The sequence below is a fragment of the Oncorhynchus tshawytscha genome, linkage group LG11 (assembly GCF_018296145.1).
Source record: "Oncorhynchus tshawytscha isolate Ot180627B linkage group LG11, Otsh_v2.0, whole genome shotgun sequence".
NCBI classification, from domain to species: Eukaryota; Metazoa; Chordata; class Actinopteri; order Salmoniformes; family Salmonidae; genus Oncorhynchus; species Oncorhynchus tshawytscha.
In genome coordinates this window covers 4,676,217-4,697,130 of record NC_056439.1, presented here as the reverse complement: position 1 = coordinate 4,697,130, position 20,914 = coordinate 4,676,217, and the positions used below count along the sequence as shown (strand labels likewise).

The following is a 20,914-nucleotide window of genomic DNA, read 5'->3' as shown; positions in this document are numbered from 1 at the left end:
TTTATGGTTCATTGAACAAGCATGGGAAACAGTGTTTAAACCCTTTACCATGAAGATCTGTGAAGTTTAGATTTTTACGTATGATCTTTGAAAGCCAGAGTCCTGAAAAAGCGCTGTTTCTTTTTTTTTTGCAGAGTTTACATACATATGTTTTTGAGCTGCAATTTATTTGTCTTTGTTAGTCTGCATAGAGTCGGTGCATAATGGGGTTCGATGCAGATACTCAGGGTAACCATTCAATGAACTATTTAGCATTCTTACGGCTTGGGGGTAAGAAGCTGCCTCGGAGCCTGTTGGTCCGAGATTTGATGATCCGGTGACATTTGCCGGATGGTGGCAGAGTGAACAGTTTATTTTTTTTAGTCTTTGGCAATTTCGGGCCTTCCTTTGACACCGCCTGGTCTAGAGATCCTGGATGGCAGGGAGCAAGGCCTCCGTGATGTACTGGGTAGTCCGCACCGCTTTGCGGTCGATTATCAGTTCAAAATGTATTGTTTCTCAGTCTTCAATCTATAAAATGTATTTTCTTTATTGCTAGTCTGTCGTCTTGGCAACGGGTAGAGATGGATAAAATGGCTATTTCTGTTTTTACAGACATGATAAATGATACATTGTGCCGTGCAGGCCTTCTACAGTAGCACCGGTTTTCTAAAGGTCGTGGATGTGCATATCACCTTCAGTATACTTCACAAAAATATCTCCCAGACATGGAGAAAACAAATGTGCTTTATTTTAAAGATATTTTCCTTTTTACGTTTTATATTTAAACTATGGATCTGTTTTCCTCTGTTGCTTCACTATAGATCAGTGGAAAGAAGTTGTGGTGGGTGATTTTTCAATAGTACATTCCGCACCTCCTTTTCTAACATGACTACTACTGGCATCTCAAGCTGTCAGACTCAGAACCCCGTCTAGGAACATCTGATCTCTGTTGTATTTCTTTTGTCCGTATTTGGACAGCACACGGTGACAGGGAGACCGATAGTAGAAGCATAGGCAGAAGGTGGCTGAGACTGGGCTGGCCACTGCTGCTTGACCAGATTCTGACACTCACAACCTCATCTCTCTGGTCGTAAAGCAAACCTCCCATTACACCCCCCCCCCCCATCTTGGCTCTGAAGGATGTGTTTTAGAAGGACTAGATTAATTTCATCCCATTTGCTTTTTAAATGATGTGTATCGGCTACCGTACGCTAGACTAAAGCTCCTGTCCTTGGTGAGTTGTAAAGCTCCCCGTTTGGTGCAAAAGGTTATGTGAAACGGTGTCTGTCTCAAGCAGTGCGGATGTTGAGTCTTTTCTCTCTTGGGAGCAGCGCTTTCAAACAGAAACACACACCACTTCTCCATGCTGCAGCCTGTTAACTCCAGGCTGTTGGTTGGGCTGATCTTGGATCCTCTAGAGGCTTTTCCTTCTTATTAGAGCTGTGAGGCAGTGAAGCCCCACTTCATAAGCACTGCACCCCCAAACGACCATATCTCGGCCCACAGAACACACACACAGCCCGCGCCTTCCTTACACACATCAAAACGAAATTCCCAGTTGCCCAATTACATAGTAAGGACATCACACACACACATTTCTCTGCCAAAATAAACCAGTGTAATTTCAAGCCATCTCCCTGATTTGCCCCTCTGTGCTACTTAAGAGTCATGGTGGTCTGACAGCATGAGCAACACCTACTGCTGGAGCACACAGACACCCTGTGGCCCTCACCATCACCACCACCAATCATTATTCCCCTTCCATCACACACCAGCGGAGTCAGCCAAGCGCGAATGCCAAATCCTGCAGAGCCCTCACTAGGCAATATTGACAGTCCATTGTGTGTGCATTTTTATTCATGGTTTGTTTATTGGCTATACATTTGGAACACTGGCATTATCCCCGTTCAGACTGCTACCATATGCAAACTCACACCCGGACATTACTTCAATAAGCAAGTTTGATTAAATGTTTTATTTATTTGTTGCGGTTATTTTTTGCGGGGAAAAGTTTTTTTCTTACATAGTTTTTTTTGAATGTTACCCCTTTTTCTCCCCAATTTCGTGGTATCCAATTGTTTTCTGTAGCTACTATCTTGCCTCATCGCTACAACTCCCGTACGGGCTCGGGAGAGACGAAGGTTGAAAGTCATGCGTCCTCCGATACACAACCCAACCAAGCCACACTGCTTCTTAACACAGCGCGCATCCAACCCGCCACAGGGGTCGCTGGTGCGCGATGAGGCAAGGATATCCCTACCGGCCAAGCCCTCCCTAACCCGGACAACGCTAGGCCAATTGTGCGTCGCCCCACGGACCTCCCGGTCGCAGCCGGTTACGACAGAGCAGTACAGCGCTGCTCTGTACTGCTCTTAACCACTGCACCACCCGGGAGGCCCTTCTTACATTGTTTTCTTTGCGGTGTTCAAGTTCTTCCCAAGAATGTCATAGGCAGGTTTTTTGTTTTTAAGGACGTAGATTCACACTCATTGCATCTGTGCTTTTCAAAGCCAATACACCTAGGAATAATGATAATACCTTATATGCAAATCCAAATATCAGAGATATTATTTTCAGCGGGTGATTTATGAATAAAGGAACTCGCCCACGTACTGCCTCTGCACTCTGTGGCCTTCTACGGCTGCAAACAGTCCCGACCACAAAGCTCTTTGTTACTTCCACTTGGGAGAAGCGACGCTTTGTGCGTTTGATCTATTTATCTGATCCATTGTTAGGCCAGGCAGCGCCGCTGCACACATTCAGATATGCTTTTGTTGTTTTTCGTACATATTTATCCACTGCTAATGTTTCTTTTGAATAGTCGTCTGTGTCGTTGTGGTGAAGTAAGCTTTGCTCTTGTAGTCGTTCAGACCAGTGTTTCTTAATCTGCACTACACACCTGATTCCACTAGTAAAAGGTTTGACGACGAGTGGCATCAGGTGTGTAGTGTTAGGGCAAACACGCATGCGCCCTGGATTACCAGGACCAGACATAACGACCTCTGCTCTACTGTGATTAGTTAGATTTCAGTAGCGCCACATGCTGGCCTTTCTCTCCTGTTAACATCAGCGATCAGAGTAGTAACTGTACAGCAACTGGTGTGATACGAAGTGAAGAGAATATGATGAGCATAACAGTCCAGTCCATACCAGGTGAGTGGATATTATCACCACTGTCTGTCTAGCCTGTCTTTCACTCCCTGTATAGATAGTGCCGCTAACAGTAACACCACCAGCCAGCCCTATAGTCCGTCGCTCTTTATCTACTGTGGTGAATAGAATTCACTCTGCGTGGTCTCCCCTCAGCGGATCACAGGATAAATACCGGTTCTCTCACAGTTTCCTGCAGATGAAACTGTCCGATAATACAGGGCAGGTGAGACTGGGAAGCCATGCTGGGTAACGCTGAGCCGGATTGAGCCAGCGGCTCCTAAAGCTCTGATGATGCAGGGAAGATATCAGGCGGGCTCAGCACAGAGCCATGGGGGACAACCAATCCTATCTCTGCAGTTTAGGGGGGTTTCAGTGGGGTGTTGGCAGATAAGGCGGGCACCCGCTGTATGTGACCTTTTTGCCAGAGTGATATTGTGTGTGTGTATATTGTGTTTGTGTAGGGAGCCGAGGACCTCCCAAGCATGATGGTATGGTAGATATACTAATCGAGCCAGGCCCTGTTGTATACCGCTTAGGCTCACATATACACACACACACACACACACACACACACACCTCCATTAAGCGGGAAGGGGGTGCTTTTAAAGATGACAGCTGGGGTTGGTAGATTTCCTGCTTCGTCTTTAGTTCTCGGTATTGGACTCTGCCTGCTGTTGAGGGTTTATCGACCTCCCCCATACAGTACACACACTCAATTGCACCCCTCCTCCCTCTCCACTCCGCAGGGTTTACTGAGACCTCCCTCCCTCCCTTAGTCACCACTCACCATCATCCCGAGCCTGTCCGATAGATAATTGACTCTCTCTCTCTCTCCCTCTATTTTCCCCTCCATCCATCCCTCCCTCTTTCCCCTCGCTGTCTCTTACCTACAGGTATAAAGGACGTGATTTATTTGTCCGACAAGTACCACGACATCCCTGAAATGACTGCCTCCAGAAGGCTGCTTAACTTGGCAGGGATCCAATACAAGTGAGTCTCCTGAGCCGCCATGTGTGTGTGTGTGTATTGCTCCTGGATGGAGGGAAGAGGAGTGTGGATGACTTAATTGACATCTGCCAGCCAGAGAGGGCTGACAGTTCTGTGAGAAGAGGTTCCAAACAAACAGGGTTGGAGCTTAGATGGCGCTCCCCTCGGGGTTACACACGTGTGTTTTTGAACCTGTATACATGCGTGTCAGAGGGTTGGGGGGGGGTTAGTGCCTGGATATGAGAGTTGTTTCAGGGGTGTAAACCCTACCCACTAACGACCTGTCCTGGGACTACTGGGGGTCAGCAGTGCCAGACTGCACCAGACCCCATACAGCCTACAACTAACTACCTGCTGCCAATCTGCTCTCACAAACAACACCGGATTGAGTGGGGGGGGTGTGAGTGTGTGGAAAGAGGTGTGATGAAAGGAGCAGATAGATATTTTGATAAATGTTATGTCTCTACATTCTATACCGAACAAAAATATAAACGCAACATGTATGGTGTTGGTCTCATGTTTCATGAGCTGAAATAAAAGATCCCAGAAATGTTCCACACTCACAAAAGCTTATTTCTCTCAAATGTTATGCACAGATGTGTTTACATCCCTGTTAGTGAGCATTTCTCTTTTGCCAAGATGATCCATCCACCTGACAGGTGTGGCATATCAAGACGCTTATTAACCAGCGTGATCATTACACAGATGCACCTTGTGCTGGGGACAATAAAAGGCCACTCTAAAATGTGCAGTTTTGTCACAGAACACAATGCCACAGATGTCTCAAGTTTTGAGGGAGTGTTCAATTGGCATGCTGACTGCAAGAAAGTCCTCCAGAGCTGTTGCCAGAGAATAACATTTCTCCACCATAAGCCGTCTCTGTTTTTAGAGAATTTGTCAGTAAGTCCAACCGGCCTCACAACCGCAGACCACTTGTAACCACGCCAGCCCAGGACCTCCACATCCGACCAACCACCCAGACTGAGGGTTTGAAAAGCTGAAGAATTTCTGCTCAAACTGTCAGAAACTGTCTCAGGGAAGCTAATCTGGCGTGCTCATCATCCTCACCAGGGTCTTGACCTGTCCGCAGTGCTCACCTTCGATGGCCACTGGCACGCTGGAGAAGTGTGCTCTTCACCGATGAGTCCCGGTTTCAACTGTACCAGGCAGAGAGCGTGTATGACGTTGTGTGAGCAAGTGGTTTTCTGAGGTCAACGTTGTGAACAGAGTGGCCCATGGTGGGGTTATGGTATGGGCAGGCATAAACTACAGAGAACAAACACAATTGCGTTTTATCAATGCCAATTTGAATGCACAGAGATACCGTGACGAGATCCTGAGGCCTATTGTCGTGCCAGTCATCCATCACCTCGTGTTTCAGCATCAAATCAAATCAAATTTATTTATATAGCCCTTCGTACATCAGCTGATATCTCAAAGTGCTGTACAGAAACCCAGCCTAAAACCCCAAACAGCAAGCAATGCAGGTGTAGAAGCACGGTGGCTAGGAAAAACTCCCTAGAAAGGCCAAAACCTAGGAAGAAACCTAGAGAGGAACCAGGCTATGTGGGGTGGCCAGTCCTCTTCTGGCTGTGCCGGGTGGAGATTATAACAGAACATGGCCAAGATGTTCAAATGTTCATAAATGACCAGCATGGTCGAATAATAATAAGGCAGAACAGTTGAAACTGGAGCAGCAGCACAGTCAGGTGGAAGTTGAAACTGGAGCAGCAGCATGGCCAGGTGGACTGGGGACAGCAAGGAGTCATCATGTCAGGTAGTCCTGGGGCATGGTCCTAGGGCTCAGGTCAGTTGAAACTGGAACAGCAGCATGGCCAGGTGGACTGGGGACAGCAAGGAGTCATCATGTCAGGTAGTCCTGGGGCATGGTCCTAGGGCTCAGGTCCTCCGAGAGAGAGAAAGAAAGAGAGAAGGAGAGAATTAGAGAACGCACACTTAGATTCACACAGGACACCGAATAGGACAGGAGAAGTACTCCAGATATAACAAACTGATCCCAGCCCCCCGACACATAAACTACTGCAGCATAAATACTGGAAGCTGAGACAGGAGGGGTCAGGAGACACTGTGGCCCCATCCGAGGACACCCCCGGACAGGGCCAAACAGGAAGGATATAACCCCACCCACTTTGCCAAAGCACAGCCCCCACACCACTAGAGGGATATCTTCAACCACCAACTTACCATCCTGAGACAAGGCTGAGTATAGCCCACAAAGATCTCCGCCACGGCACAAGCCAAGGGGGAGGCGCCAACCCAGACAGGATGACCACAACAGTGAATCAACCCACTCAGGTGACGCACCCCCTCCAGGGACGGCACGAGAGAGCCCCAGCAAGCCAGTGACTCAGCCCCTGTAATAGGGTTAGAGGCAGAGAATCCCAGTGGAAAGAGGTGATAATGAAAGCATGATAATGCACGGCCCCATGTCGCAAGGATCTGTACACAATTCCTGGAAGCTGATAATATCCCAGTTCTTCCATGGCCTGCCTACTCACACATCACCCATTGAGCCTGTTTGAGATGCTCTGGATCGATGTGTTGCAGTTACCGCCAATATCCAGGAACTTCGCACAGCATTGAAGAGGAGTGGGACAACATTCCACAGGCCACAATTAACAGCCTGATCAACTCTATGCGAAGGAGATGTGTCGTGCTGCACGAGGCAAATGGTGGTCACACCAGATACTGATTGGTTTTCTGATCCACGCCCCTACCTTTTTTTTTTTTTAAGGTATCTGTGACCAACAGATGCATATCTGTATTCCCAGTCATGTGAAATCTATAGATTGGGCCTAATGAACTAATTTATTGACGGTCCCCACAAGACAACTCTCGTTTGGCTTCAGTCATGGCTGCAGCATTTCTTAATGACCAAGCTGAAAAAATAGACCAAATCATGAAGTTCAGCTCCTCTTTAAGAATTATATTTTCACAATGCGATGCGGCACATTGACAACTCACATTTGAAAAAGAGCCTTCTATAGGCTTTCTTACTACCAAATGTAAGCCTGTAGCCGACAAAACAATACCTTTACATTCAATATTATTTGGATAATTAAACAGTTTAATTGAAATGTAAACAATTCACAGAATCAAATAGGCTATAGGCTGGAAAAATAGCATTCATTTATTTTGTAGGCTATTGGCTACTCAAACTTTTACCAGCTGCACAGGTTTAAACTTGATATGGCTTTGTGTGTGTGATCAAAAGCCTGAATTAATATAATCTACTGAATTATCATTAACAAATACCTGCTTGCACTTTTGCAGGCTGTGTATCCATCTACTGGGTTGCTGTCGTCCTTGTCCACAACTACTCCAAAACCCTTCCAAATCGGCGATTTCAATCGAGCAGCACCAGCTTCCACAATGGTGTATTTCACCATCGTGACCTTTTTGGTTTTATTTCTCCTGTTACGTTACCCATCTTCACGTGAGCTAGTAGTCAGGGGAAATAAACTTTGCAACATATTGTCACGTGGCAGAAGGAAACATAAGATCTGCACGTCAACAAATGTAGGAATGTTTCAGCACCACACATTCTTCTATCGGACAGTTTCCTGCTCCACTCTCTGGTTATGTGGCTGGGAGCCTAGGCCCAGGCAATGTCTGCCTCACCGCTCACATAGCCTAATTGATTTTGCAACACAGTTCAACACAACAGGTTCCCGGGCTTGTATTTTTTTTTAAATGAATCTTGATTGAAAAAAAATCCAACCCGCAATAGAATTGTTCTGATCCGCGTATTGCATGTTCTCATTCCCACCCGCAAGCCGAATCTTTTACTATTTATTTATTTTTGCGGCTCAACCGCAGGGAATCGTGGGTATCCGACCCGTTGCAGGACTTTTAACAAACTGTATAGACCCCGAACAGCACATGCATACTCTATAGATACACATATACACACTGGGAAAGATGAAGCATATTTTTCACCAACATGTCCTTATTTGCAGGTACATGAACAAGCAGAACGTTCTTTAATTGATTCCCATTGAAATGTCTCGCTACCACACATGCTTGGAAATCTCTCCCTGAGCCACATTACACACACGGGTACAGCTCAGGTATTTAAATACTGTCTTAATACTTCATCCTCGTCAGATCAAATAAGACTTTTACTGTTGGAGACAGGAAGCCAGAAAATACTATATATATATATATATATATATATAAAATGTGTGTTTGCGTTCCAAATGGCACCCTGTTCCTTATATTGTGCCCTACTTTATGGCACTACCCATAGGGATCTGGTCAAACGTAGTGCACTCTACAGGGGATATATAGAGTTTACTTCCACTAGCTGGTTTTATTGAGGATGCACACACACACACCTATTCAGGTTGTCCTCTAGCTCATGGTTTCCCAAAACTCGATCCTGATGCCCCCATCAAGCTTAGATTATTTTAAATCAGCTGTGTAGTGCTAGGGCAAAAACCAAAATGTGCACCCAGGGGGATCCCCAGAACCGAGTTTGGGAAACGAGGCCAAATCCCTGAACTAGCTGATCATGTACTTCCTCCTACACATTTGCGATGAATATTTTATTCCTCTCCTTTCCTCCATCCCTCTTTCTTTATTTTCCATCTGTATCCGTTGGCATTTTGGACTGAAAGCGTGTATTAAATTTGACTCTTAACTGGATCGCATACTCAATAGAAGTTTCAAGGAACATTTTTGACCTTGAGGAAAATACACGAATGAATGAATCAGTGTTGACGCAGTATAACCAGTTGAATTGACCTTTATTTGTAGATAAGAATTATTGCCTTTATTGAAGGCTGAAGCATTAATCTTTTAACCCTGCTTTAAAAAAAACACATTTCTAATGGTGAGCAAGTGCTTTTCCTTTTCAAATAGGAGTACTTTTTTTTTCTTTGGTAGAACCTCGACTCACATTGGTTGAGCACCCTCCCCTTTCCAAAAATAGGCATTACAGAAAAATACAATTTGTGTTTTGTAAAATTTACTGTAGTTTGTCAAATGTTATGTGGACTGAAATGTAGCCTTTGAAAATTCCTTTACCATCTCTTCTACAGGCTAACGCGCAATCTCTGGAAAATAAACTGGATGAGCTCCGTTCGAGACTATCCTACCAATGGGACATTAACCTCTTGGAACCACCCATCCCTGAACCCGGGATAATTGTCATCAACTACGCTAAATAGCATAGCGCAACGGTCAAATAATCTTACTAGAAAATATTCATATTCATGAAATCACAAGTGAAATATAGCGAAACACAGCTTAGCCTTTTGTTAATCACCCTGTCGTCTCAGATTTTGAAATTATACTTTACAGCGAAAACAATACAAGCGTTTGTGCAAGTTTATCGATATACTAGCAAAACATTATGTACACCTAGCGGCAGGTAACTTGGTCAAGAAAATCAGAAAAGCAATCAAATTAATCATTTACCTTTTGATGAGCTTCGGATGTTTTCACTCACGAGAATCCCAGTTAAACAGCAAAATGTTCATTTTGTTCCATAAAGATATTTTTTATATTCAAATACCTCCGTTAGTTTGATGCGTTATCCCTAGGAATCCACCAGAAATAGCGGTCACGACAGCGCAGACAAAAATTCCAAATTATATCCATAATATCGATAGAAACATGGCAAATGTTTTTTATAATCAATCCTCAAGGTGTTTTTCAACCGGGACAGTTGGCTTTTCACTAGGACCTCTCTGTTTTGCGCAAAAATCACACTGAGAGCCAACAACTAACCACTTAAGCAATGTGGACGTTTACGCTCATTCTTCAAAATAAAGGCCTGAAACTACGTCTAAAGGCTGTAGACACCTTAGGGAAGCCACAGAAAAAGGAATCGGGTTGATATCACTTTCAATGGGCAATAGGGATGCATAGAAAGACAGGGGTTTCAAAATAAGAGTCACTTCCTGATTGGATTTTTCTCAGGATTTCACCTGCAATATCAGTTCTGTTATACTCACAGACACTATTTTTACAGTTTCGGAAACTTTAGAGCGTTTTCTATCCTAAGATGTCAATTATATGCGTATTCTAGCATCTGGTCCTGAGAAATAGGCAGTTTACTCTGGGAATGTTATTTTTCCAAAAATAAAAATAGTGCCCCCTAGCTTCAAGAGGTTCTGTAATATCTTATGTTTCACTGAGTCATGGCTGAACAAGGACATGTATAATATATGGTTGGCTGGGTTTTCCATGCATCAGCAAGACAGCAACCTCCGGTAACACCGGTGGTGGTCTATTTGTCAACAGCTGGTGCGCAATCTCTAATATTAAGGAAGTCTCAAGGTTTTGTTCGCCTGAGGTAGAGTACCTCATGATAAACTGGAGACAACTCTTGGTAAATAGTGTCATCACAAACCAATGCAGGGACTAAGACCGCACTCAACGAGATGTATAAGGCCATAAGCAAACAAGAATGCTCACCCAGAAACAGTGTCCCCGGCCACTAGGAGCTTTAATGCAGGAAATCTTAAATCCGTTTGACCTAATTTCTACCAGGATGTGCAACCAGAGGGCAAAAAAACAACAACTCTAGAACTTTACTCCACACAGATGCATACAAAGCTCTCCCTCCACTTGGAAAGTCTCACCATAATTCTATCTTACTGGTTTTTGCTTACAAGCAAGCACTCAAGCGTGAAGTACCAGTGACTCTCTTATTACGGAAGTGGTCTGATGATGCGGATGCAAGACTTTCCCACTATGCCTTCCGACAAACCATCAAACAGGCATAGCATCTTTACAGGACTAAGATTGGATCCTACGACACCGGCTCTGATGCTCGTCGGATGTGGCGGAGCTTGCAAACTATTACGGATTACAAATTGCGAGATTGGAAACCCAATCGCGAGCTGCCCAGTAACGTGATCCTACCAGACGTGCTAAATGCCTTCTATGCTTGCTTCAAAGCAAGCAACACTGCACCAGCTGTTCCGGACGACTGTGTGATCATGCTCTCCGTAGCCGATGTGAGTAAGACCTTTAAACAGGTGAACATTCACAAGGCCAGACAGATTACCAGGACTCGTACTCAGAGCATGCGCTGACCAACTGGCAGGTGTCTTCACTGACATTTCAAACCTCTCCCTGAACGAGTCTGTAATACCTACATGTTTCAAGCAGACCACCCTAGTCCCTGTGCCCAAGAACGCCAAGGTAGCCTGCCTAAATGACTACCGCCCTGTAGCACTCACGTCTGTAGCCATGAAGTGCTTTGAAAGGCTAGTCATGGCTCACATTAACACCATCATCCCAGAAACCCTAGACCCACTACAATTTGCATACCGCCCCAACAGATCCACAGATGATGCAATCTCCATTGCCCTTTCCCACCTGGACAAAAGGAACACCTACGTGAGAATGCTGTTTGTTGACTACAGCTCAGCGTTCAACACCATAGTGCCTTCAAAGCTCATCACTAAACACCTCCCTCTGCAACTGGATCCTGGACTTCCTGACGGGCCGCCCCAAGGTGGTAAGGGTAGGCAACAACACATCTGCCATGCTGACCCTCAACACGGGGGCCTCTCAGGGGTGCATGCTTAGTCTCCTCCTGTACGCCCTGTTCACCTCACGACTGCATGGCCACGCACGACTCCAACACTATCATTACGTTTGCCAACGACACAACGGTGGTAGGCCTGATCACCGACAACGATGAGACAGCCTACAGGGAGGAGGTCAGAGACTTGGCAGTGTCGTGCCAGGACAACAACCTCTCCCTCAACGTGAGTAAGATGGGCCGATTGTGGACTACAGCAGAGCTAACTCTGGGTCTTCCTTACCTTTGGCGGTCCTCATGAGAGCCAGTTCCATAGTTCTTGAAATTTTCCTCATTGACTGACCTTCATGTCTTAAAGTAATGATGCTGTTGTTTCTCTTTGCTTATTTGAGCTGTTCTTGTCATAATATGGACTTGGTCTTACAAACAAAAAGGTTTATCTTCTGTATACCACCCTACCTTGTCACAACACAACTGATTGGCTCAAACGCATTAAGGAAAGAAATTCCACAAATTCACTTATCAAAGTGCACCTGTCATTGAAATGTATTCCAGGTGACTACCTCATGAAGCTGGTTGAGAGAATGCCAAGAGTGTGAAAAGCTGTCAAGGCCAAGGGTGAAAATTCTCAAATGAAATATATTTTGATTTAACACTTTTTTGGGTGACATGATTCCATATGCGTTTCAAAGTTTATGGCTTCAAGACAATGTAGAAAATAGTCAAAATAAAGAAACCCTTGAATGAGTAGGTGTGTCTGAACTTTTGACTGGTACTTTACATATTACCTTGACTAATCTGTACCCCAACACGTTGACACGGTACCGGTACCCCCTTTATATAGCCTCGTTATTTTGTAACTTTTTTTTTCCCCCGCAAGGATTTTCTTACTTTAAAAAAAATGTGCATTGGGCTTGTAAGTAAGCATTTCACAGTAAGGTCTACACCTGTTGTATTTGGCGCAAGCGACATAACATTTTGATTTGATTGAGTGAGAACATCTTTGGCCTTGGGATTTAAAAGCAGGTGGCAAAGCAGCATTCATTCCGTGTGTCTGTGCAGGACGGTGGGTCTGTCTTCAGAATGAAAGGTGTCCTGGAACGCTATTAGGGGTGGCATTTTTACAAGGCAGCAAGGCTTTTAGTGTGTCGTGCAGTGGTGAACTGTGACACGCTACAGTGCCTCTTCTCTTCTGCTTGGGCACGTACGCCACGACAAGGTGTTAAGAAACTGCTTAATAAAAAGCCTCCAGAAAGGCTAGTGGCCTGCCATTTCACTGCGGTAATGGTAGCTGTTGTGCTACAAAACCTTTTACGTCCCAAGTGGTGCCCTAGGCACTGGTCAAAAGTAATGCACTATATAGGGTGCCATTTGGGATGTAGCCTGTGATGCGCTTGCTTACAGGCCTCTCTTTCCAGGGCCCCGGGACAGATCCAGGGGTCCTGCTAATAGACTTGATCTAACTATACAGCCTCAGGTCTGTACGGGGAGTCCAGGCATGGGGACTGAGAAAGAGGGACAGCGAGAGATAAGTAAAGAGACATAAAGAGAGCGATGAGGACAGGAGGAGTCTACTCTCTGCAGGTATTGGGGACCTCGTCAAGGGGTTGTGGCGATAAGGGGGCAAAATGCGTCCCGGGTCCCTGTCATTACCTCCTCGGGGGGGGGGGCGGCCGCTCCACCCTACACCCCCTCTCCCCAGGCGAGCTTATGGGTAATTGGATCCCCCAGAGCTCCTTCCTGGGCGCAGGAGAAAAAGTAAATCTGGAAGCTGAGTTTTTCTTTCTTTCTCTCTTATTTTTTGTTTTACCCGTCTCCCATCCCTTCATCTTTGTCTCTGCCGCCTCTCCCTGTCTCTGACTCAAAACAGTCCCTGTGCTGAACAAGTTCCGGAAAAGTTCATGGCTTCACAAAGAGTGACTTGCTTTTTCTCCTCTTCTCAACGCTCTCTCCCTCTGTGTGTGTCTGTTTGTTTCGCAGGCAGTTCAAGCCCAAGCGAAACAAGATTGTCATCGATTTTCATTCTATTAACACTGGGATGTTCAACGGAACAGGCTGAAACACACTCACCTTGAGAAAGAAAGAAGAGGGAAAGAAAGAGTGGGTGCTTTGAACTACTCCTACCCTAACCTGCCACGACATCTCTACTGTAAATGTTCAATCTTATAGAAACATTTCATTGTAAAGATTTTGTTTTTTTTGTCTTTTACAGTGCGGAACTTTATTTTTTAATTGACTTGTGAATTTACATGGGGTTACTTTCACTAGGGGTCTTTTAGATAAAAAAAAAAATCCACAGTCAGGATACTCTTCCAATCGTTACTGTTTTAGTCATAATAAAATGTTAGACAATGTCACAAATGGTGGGAGTACTGAACACTACACACATTGTGTGCTGCACATGCAATGTCAACCAAATAAACTATGAGCAATGTTTTAAAATCATTCAAGTGTACAGCGTTTATGCAGAAAGTATGGAAACTGCTATGGCTTTGTCTCTCATTGTTTTTAGTTGTTACTTTGAATAGAGGTGCAATCAGGTGGTAGAGGTATTCTACATTGACAAAAGCTCTAATTCCTCAAAAGACACACAATATTTTGGGTAATATCCAAGCATAGATCTGCTGGACATGAAGTGGTGCGTGTGTAATAATGTGAATATGCAGGTCAATTCAATATCCCACACTAAACTGTTGAGTTGCCAAGAAACAGGTTTGCCAATCGAGCTGGTGGTTGGACCCGGACAGAAAAAAAAGTGAGAGAAATAGAATAGATATTTGGAGAAGGATAACTCCATATCAGATGCCTTTTTAGGTGTGCTACTCAAACAACCTCCATGTAGACATGTTTACAGAATACGAAATCATCCCCATTCACTCCTGACAAAAAGGCAGTGCGAGAGCGTTGTAAAGTGGCAATAAAAAGAACTGAACATTTCCGTCTTTCCCCGGCCTTGAAACGAGTGTCTGTGATGGAGAGGAAGGCAGGATGAAAAGGTAATTGATTAGCCTGTGTCTGATCTAGAGGGTGTTGATATGGTGAGTCTCGGGAGAGGCCTGTGGGACACCACACTCAGACACTCCCCCAAGTTCTCTTCTGCCCCGACTTCTTTTCCTCTCCGCCCTTTCAGGCGACCCCCTCCATGCTCTTTAATAGGTGCCTCTGACTGAGGTACACCGAAAGAGACTGCTGTGAGTTCAAGAGCTTTGGAAAGGAGCAAAGGCAGTGCATGCACATCTTACCCAGGTTCCCCTCTCTGCATCTCTACCTCCAGCTTGCCAGGGCCTCTGTTGGCCAATAATCTCTGAACGTAGCCACAACCTGTTTTGCTGGATGCCTCCACTTACAATCGCCTGTCTCAAGTCTACACCTCAGGCTTCCCAGAATCCTCTGTCTCAAGTCTACACCTCAGGCTTCCCTGAATCCTCTGTCTCAAGTCTACACCTCGGGCTTCCCTGAATCCTCTGTCTCAAGTCTACACCTCAGGCTTCCCTGAATCCTCTGTCTCAAGTCTACACCTCGGGCTTCCCTGAATCCTCTGTCTCAAGTCTACACCTCAGGCTTCGCTGAGTCCTCTGTCTCAAGTCTACACCTCAGGATTCCCTGAATCATCTGTCTCAAGTCTACACCTCAGGCTTCCCTGAATCCCCTGTCTCAAGTCTACACCTCAGGCTTCCCTGAGTCCTCTGTCTCAAGTCTACACCTTAGGCTTCCCTGAATCGCCTTGCAAGCATTACCTGAACTGCTTTCGTCCTGCATGCTCACATCTGATGTTGGCATGAGCATCGCAGATTTGCCAACCAGAGTGATTGCTGCAGTTATCGTATAAAAATGACACGCCGGCCAGCCAGGGCTGAGGAGCAGTCGTGGACTCACATTTATAGCTAGCTACATGTGGAGGTACAGGTGGACATGCCAACGAGCGATCACTGCCTGGTTCTATTTTTGTCTCATACAGATTTTTTTATATATATTTTGGGGGATGCATTTTAGGAAACAAAAATATGCATTTTGAAATGTATTTTACATTTAAAATCTATTTGTAATACATTTGTATGGAAATATATTGTTTATATTTCACATATACAAATGGATATACAGTTGAAGTCGGAAGTTTACATACACCGTAGCCAAATACATTTAAACTCAGTTTTTCACAATTCCTGACATTTAATCCTAGTAAAAATTCCCTGTCTTAGGTCAATTAGGATCACCACTTTATTTTAAGTGAAATGTCAGAATAATAGTAGAGAGAATTATTTAAGATTTTATTTCTTTCATCACATTCCCACTGGGTCAGAAGTTTACATACACTCAATTAGTATTTGGTAGCATTGCCTTAAACAATTTAAACTTGGGTCAAACGTTTTGGGTAACCTTCCACAAGCTTCCCACAATAAGTTGGGTGAATTTTGGCCCATTCCTCCTGACAGAGCTGGTGTAACTGAGTCAGGTTTGTAGGCCTCCTTGCTCGCACACGCTTTTTCTGTTCTGCCCATACATTTTCTATAGGATTGAGGTCAGGGCTTTGTGATGGCCACTCCAATACCTTGACTTTGTTGTCCTTAAGCCATTTTGCCACAACTTTGGAAGTATGCTTGGGGTCATTGTCCATTTGGAAGACCCATTTGCGACCAAGCTTTAACTTCCTGACTGATGTCTTGAGATGTTACTTCAATATATCCACATAATGTTCTTGCCTCATGATGCCATCTATTTTGTGAAGTGCACCAGTCCCTTCTGCAGCAAAGCACCCCCACAACATGATGCTGCCACCCCCGTGCTTCACAGTTGGGATGGTGTTCTTCGGCTTGCAAGCCTCCCCCTTTTTCCTCCAGACATAATGATGGTCATTATAGCCAAACAGTTCCATTTGTTTCATCCGACCAAAAAGTACGATCTTCGTCCCCATGTGTAGTTGCGAACCGTAGTCTGGCTTTTTTATGGCACTTCCTTGCGGCCTTTCAGGTTATGTCGATATAGAACTTGTTTTACTGTGGATATAGATAATTTTGTACCTGTTTCCTTCAGCATCTTCACACGGTCCTTTGCTGTTGTTCTGGGATTGATTTGTACTTTTCGCACCAAAGTACGTTCATCTCTAGGAGACAGAAAGCGTCTCCTTCCTGAGCGGTATGACGGCTGCGTGGTCCCATGATGTTTATTCTTGCGTACTGTAATGAAACAGCAGGGAGCAAGTCTTGAACCCTCGACCTTCTAGCCCGGTGTCCAGCGCGCAATCGACTGTGCCGCAAAAGCATGCTCAAGCGGCAAAGTCGATATCCGTGCGTATAAACCCAGGGTCGTTACAGTACTGTTTGTACACTGAGTGTACAAAATATTAGGTACATTTGCTCTTTCCATGACCGACTGACCAGTTGAATCCAGGTGAAAGCTATGATGCGTTATTGATGTCACCTGTTAACCCCACTTCAAAATCAGTGTAGATGCAGGAGAGGAGACATGTTAAAGAAGGATTTTTAAGCCTTGAGACATGGATTATGTACAGTGGGGCAAAAAAGTATTTAGTCAGCCACCAATTGTGCAAATTCTCCCACTTAAAAAGATGAGAGAGGCCTGTAATTTTCATCATAGGTACACTTAAACTATGACAGACAAAATGAGAGAGAAAAAATCCAGAATATCACATTGTAGGATTTTTAATTAATTTATTTGCAAATTACGGTGGAAAATAAGTACTTGGTCACCTACAAACAAGCAAGATTTCTGGCTCTCACAGACCTGTAAGTTCTTCTTTAAGAGTCTCCTCTGTCCTCCACTCTTTACCTGTATTAATGGCACCTGTTTGAACTTGTTATCAGTATAAAAGACACCTGTCCACAACCTCAAACAGTCAAACTCCACTATGGCCAAGACCAAAGAGCTGTCAAAGGACACCAGAAACAAAATTGTAGACGTGCACCAGGCTGGGAAGACTGAATCTGCAATAGTTAAGCAGCTTGGTTTGAAGAAATCAACTGTGGGAGCAAATATTAGGAAATGGAAGACATACAAGACCACTGATAATCTCCCTCGATCTGGGCTCCACGCAAGTTCTCACCCCGTGGGGTCAAAATGATCACAAGAACGGTGAGCAAAATCCCAGAACCACACGGGGGAACCTAGTGAATGACCTGCAGAGAGCTGGGACCAAATTAACAAAGCCTACCATCAGTAACACACTACGCCGCCAGGGACTCAAATCCTGCAGTGCCAGACGTGTTCCCCTGCTTAAGCCAGTACATGTCCAGGCCAGTCTGAAGTTTGCTAGAGAGCATTTGGATGATCCAGAAGAAGATTGGGAGAATGTCATATGGTCAGATGAAACCAAAATATAACTTTTTGGTAAAAACTCAACCTGTCGTGTTTGGAGGACAAAGAATGCTGAGTTTCATCCAAAGAACACCATACCTACTGTGAAGCATGGGGGTGGAAACATCATGCTTTGGGGCTGTTTTTCTGCAAAGGGACCAGGACGACTGATCCGTGTAAAGGAAAGAATGAATGAGGCCATGTATCGTGAGATTTTGAGTGAAAACCTCCTTCCATCAGCACGGGCATTGAAGATGAAACGTGGCTGGGTCTTTCAGCATGACAATGATCCCAAACACACCGCCCGGGCAATGAAGGAGTGGCTTCGTAAGAAGCATTTCAAGGTCCTGGAGTGGCCTAGCCAGTCTCCAGATCTCAACCCCATAGAAAATCTTTGGAGGGAGTTGAAAGTCAGTGTTGCCCAGCAACAGCCCCAAAACATCACTGCTCTAGAGGAGATCTGCATGGAGGAATGTGCCAAAATACCAGCAACAGTGTGTGAAAACCTTGTGAAGACTTACTGAAAAAAGTTTGACCTCTGTCATTGCCAACAAAGGGTATATAACAAAGTATTGAGAAACTTGTTATTGACCAAATACTTATTTTCCACCATAATTTGCAAATAAATTCATAAAAAATCCTACAATGTGATTTTCTGGATTTTTTTTCTTCTAATTTTGTCTGTTATAGTTGAAGTGTACCTATGATGAAAATTACAGGCCTCATCTTTTTAAGCGGGAGAACTTTCACAATTGGTGGCTGACTAAATACTTTTTTCCCCCACTGTATGTGTGTCATTCAGAGGATGAATGGGCAGGACAAAAGATTTATGTGCCTTTTGAAGGGGGTATGGTAGTAGGTACCAGGCGCACTGGTTTGTGTGTCAAGAACTGCAACGCTGCTGGGTTTTTCCACGCTCAACAGTTTCCCGTGTGTATCAAGAATTGTCCACCAGCCAAAGAACATCCAGCCAACTTGACACAACTGTGGGAAGCATTGGAGTCAACATGGGCCAGCATCCCTGTGGAACACTTTCGACACCTTGCAGAGTCCATGCCCAAACAAATCAAGGCTGTTCTGAGGGCATAGGGGGGTGCAACTGGATATTAGGAAGGTGTTCCTAATGTTTTCTAAACTGTGTATATTTCACGTTATATTTGTTAAATTTTTTGAGCGTAGGTTTTTTTGGTGTGGGTCCGTCTGTCGCTTTCTCTATCCACCCCTCTTCTTCTCTTCTTTCTTTCTCCTCTTTAGTAGCGAACACAACAGCCTCACCTGTGTTGAATAATGATCATGTCTCTTTCCCCCGTCTTTAGTGTCCAAGTGACGACGTCTCATTAACGTCTTTGTAGCGCTGTGGCCAAGGTCTTAGACGACAGACCTGCTGTTATGTAGGTGAAGTGACGGGGTGTGTGTGTGTAGTGAGCCACTGCAAAGTCGCTCTTCTCTACCTATATGCCCCTGAAGATTTCTCCCACTTTGCAGAAGTTCATCTTCTTAGAAGTCACTTATACAGGAGATGAGAAGTTGAGTGGAAATAAAATGACTCAAGATGAATGAAGGCCTACATGTCAACTCATTTTAATATGGTAGTACCACTGTCTTTTCCCCTCCACATAAACAGATGGGTACATAATCAGAGGTTAGGATCAATTTGAATTAAAGTAACATTTCTGTTAATCAGACCAAGCAATATCACAGTACTGTCATATTCTCCTGTTGAATCCATAGACTTGTAATGATCAGTCAATATAATGGCTAAATCAGATGAAGCTGTCACCCATGTTGGATCTTCCATGAGCCAGTAGAATGGAACAATGTGTCTTTACATGGCAGCCATTTTGGGGTTCACTCTGGTGATTGTGTCAGATTGGGCCTAGATAGCGACTGATATAGGGTGGCCAATGTGCCCCTGTAAATCCTCTATCTATAGACATGTAATACCATTCATCTAGTACTCCATGTAACTCTGGAGCCACAACCCCATCCCCATTTAAATCAGGTGTAACCAACCCGTCGATCTTGGAAGCATCAAACTAACGAAACGATGGCGGATGCCCAACGGTAGTTAAGGACAACAGGATTTGCCACCAGGCTGTAGTGCTCGCTAAAAGGGGGAACGTGGAGGGCACCACCACCATCCATCCCAAAGAAACCTACCTGCTAAAGAGCACGTTTCTTTCAAAGAAAGTTGATGAGCTCAAGTCTATATTGAAGGCACAGCTGTCTCTTTTTACCAAACCAGCAGCTAAAAGTAAGGAGGGTGCAACAGAGGCCTCGTTCTGTGTCAGCCATCTCTTGGCTAAACATAAGAACTCGTTCACTGATGGAGAGCTATACCTGGAGGCAATGGCCGTTGCCCCCCCCCCAGTCATTATTCAAAGAATTTGAAAAACAAAGAGGACATTAAAAATGCTGTCTGAAGTGTTCCAATTGGCCCAGCCACTGTGACAAGAAGGGTAGAGTTGTTATAGGAGGACGTGAATCAACAAGTGCTCAAGGATATCACTTTGAGTGCTTTTCACTGCAATTTAACGAATCCCAGGATATGACAGACACTGCACAGCTGATGGTGTTTGTTCGCATGGCTTTTAAGGTTTCAACTACTAAGGAGTCTTACCATTAAAAGGGAGGATGAGAGGTGAGGACATTTACAACGAGTTTAAACGTTATGTGCATGATAACAGCATTCCCATTCATAAGCTGGTAGCGATCACTACAGACGGACACCGGCAATGCGTGGGGTGCATTCGGGCAGTCGTGATCCCGATTTCCGAGTTTTTGAACTATCACTGTGCTATCAATCAGCAAGCACTAGCTAGTAAAGCTGTGGACTTGTCTCATGTCATGACACTTGTCATTATGATTGTTAATTTGATTCGCGCAAAAGGACTTCAGCACCGCTTGTTTAAATCTTTATTAGATGAGCTCGATGCACGCATACGGTGACTTGATTCT

At 44.7% G+C, this 20,914-nt stretch overlaps 1 protein-coding gene across 2 annotated transcripts in view; it reads left to right on the top strand.

Moving 5' to 3' along the window:
• The window catches only part of LOC112232183 (deoxycytidylate deaminase), a 70,301-nt gene that overhangs the window by 33,352 nt on the left and 16,035 nt on the right, over positions 1–20,914 (top strand). Inside the window, exons 5-6 of one of the 2 annotated variants that reach the window (XM_042329709.1) lie at positions 4,029–4,125; positions 13,625–14,089. In XM_042329709.1, the coding sequence (XP_042185643.1) occupies positions 4,029–4,125; positions 13,625–13,703 (176 nt within the window). In that variant the 3' untranslated portion in view covers positions 13,704–14,089. Of the gene's footprint in view, positions 1–4,028; positions 4,126–13,624; positions 14,090–20,914 lie in introns of those variants that run through there. The other variant, XM_042329710.1, reaches the window with a different exon arrangement.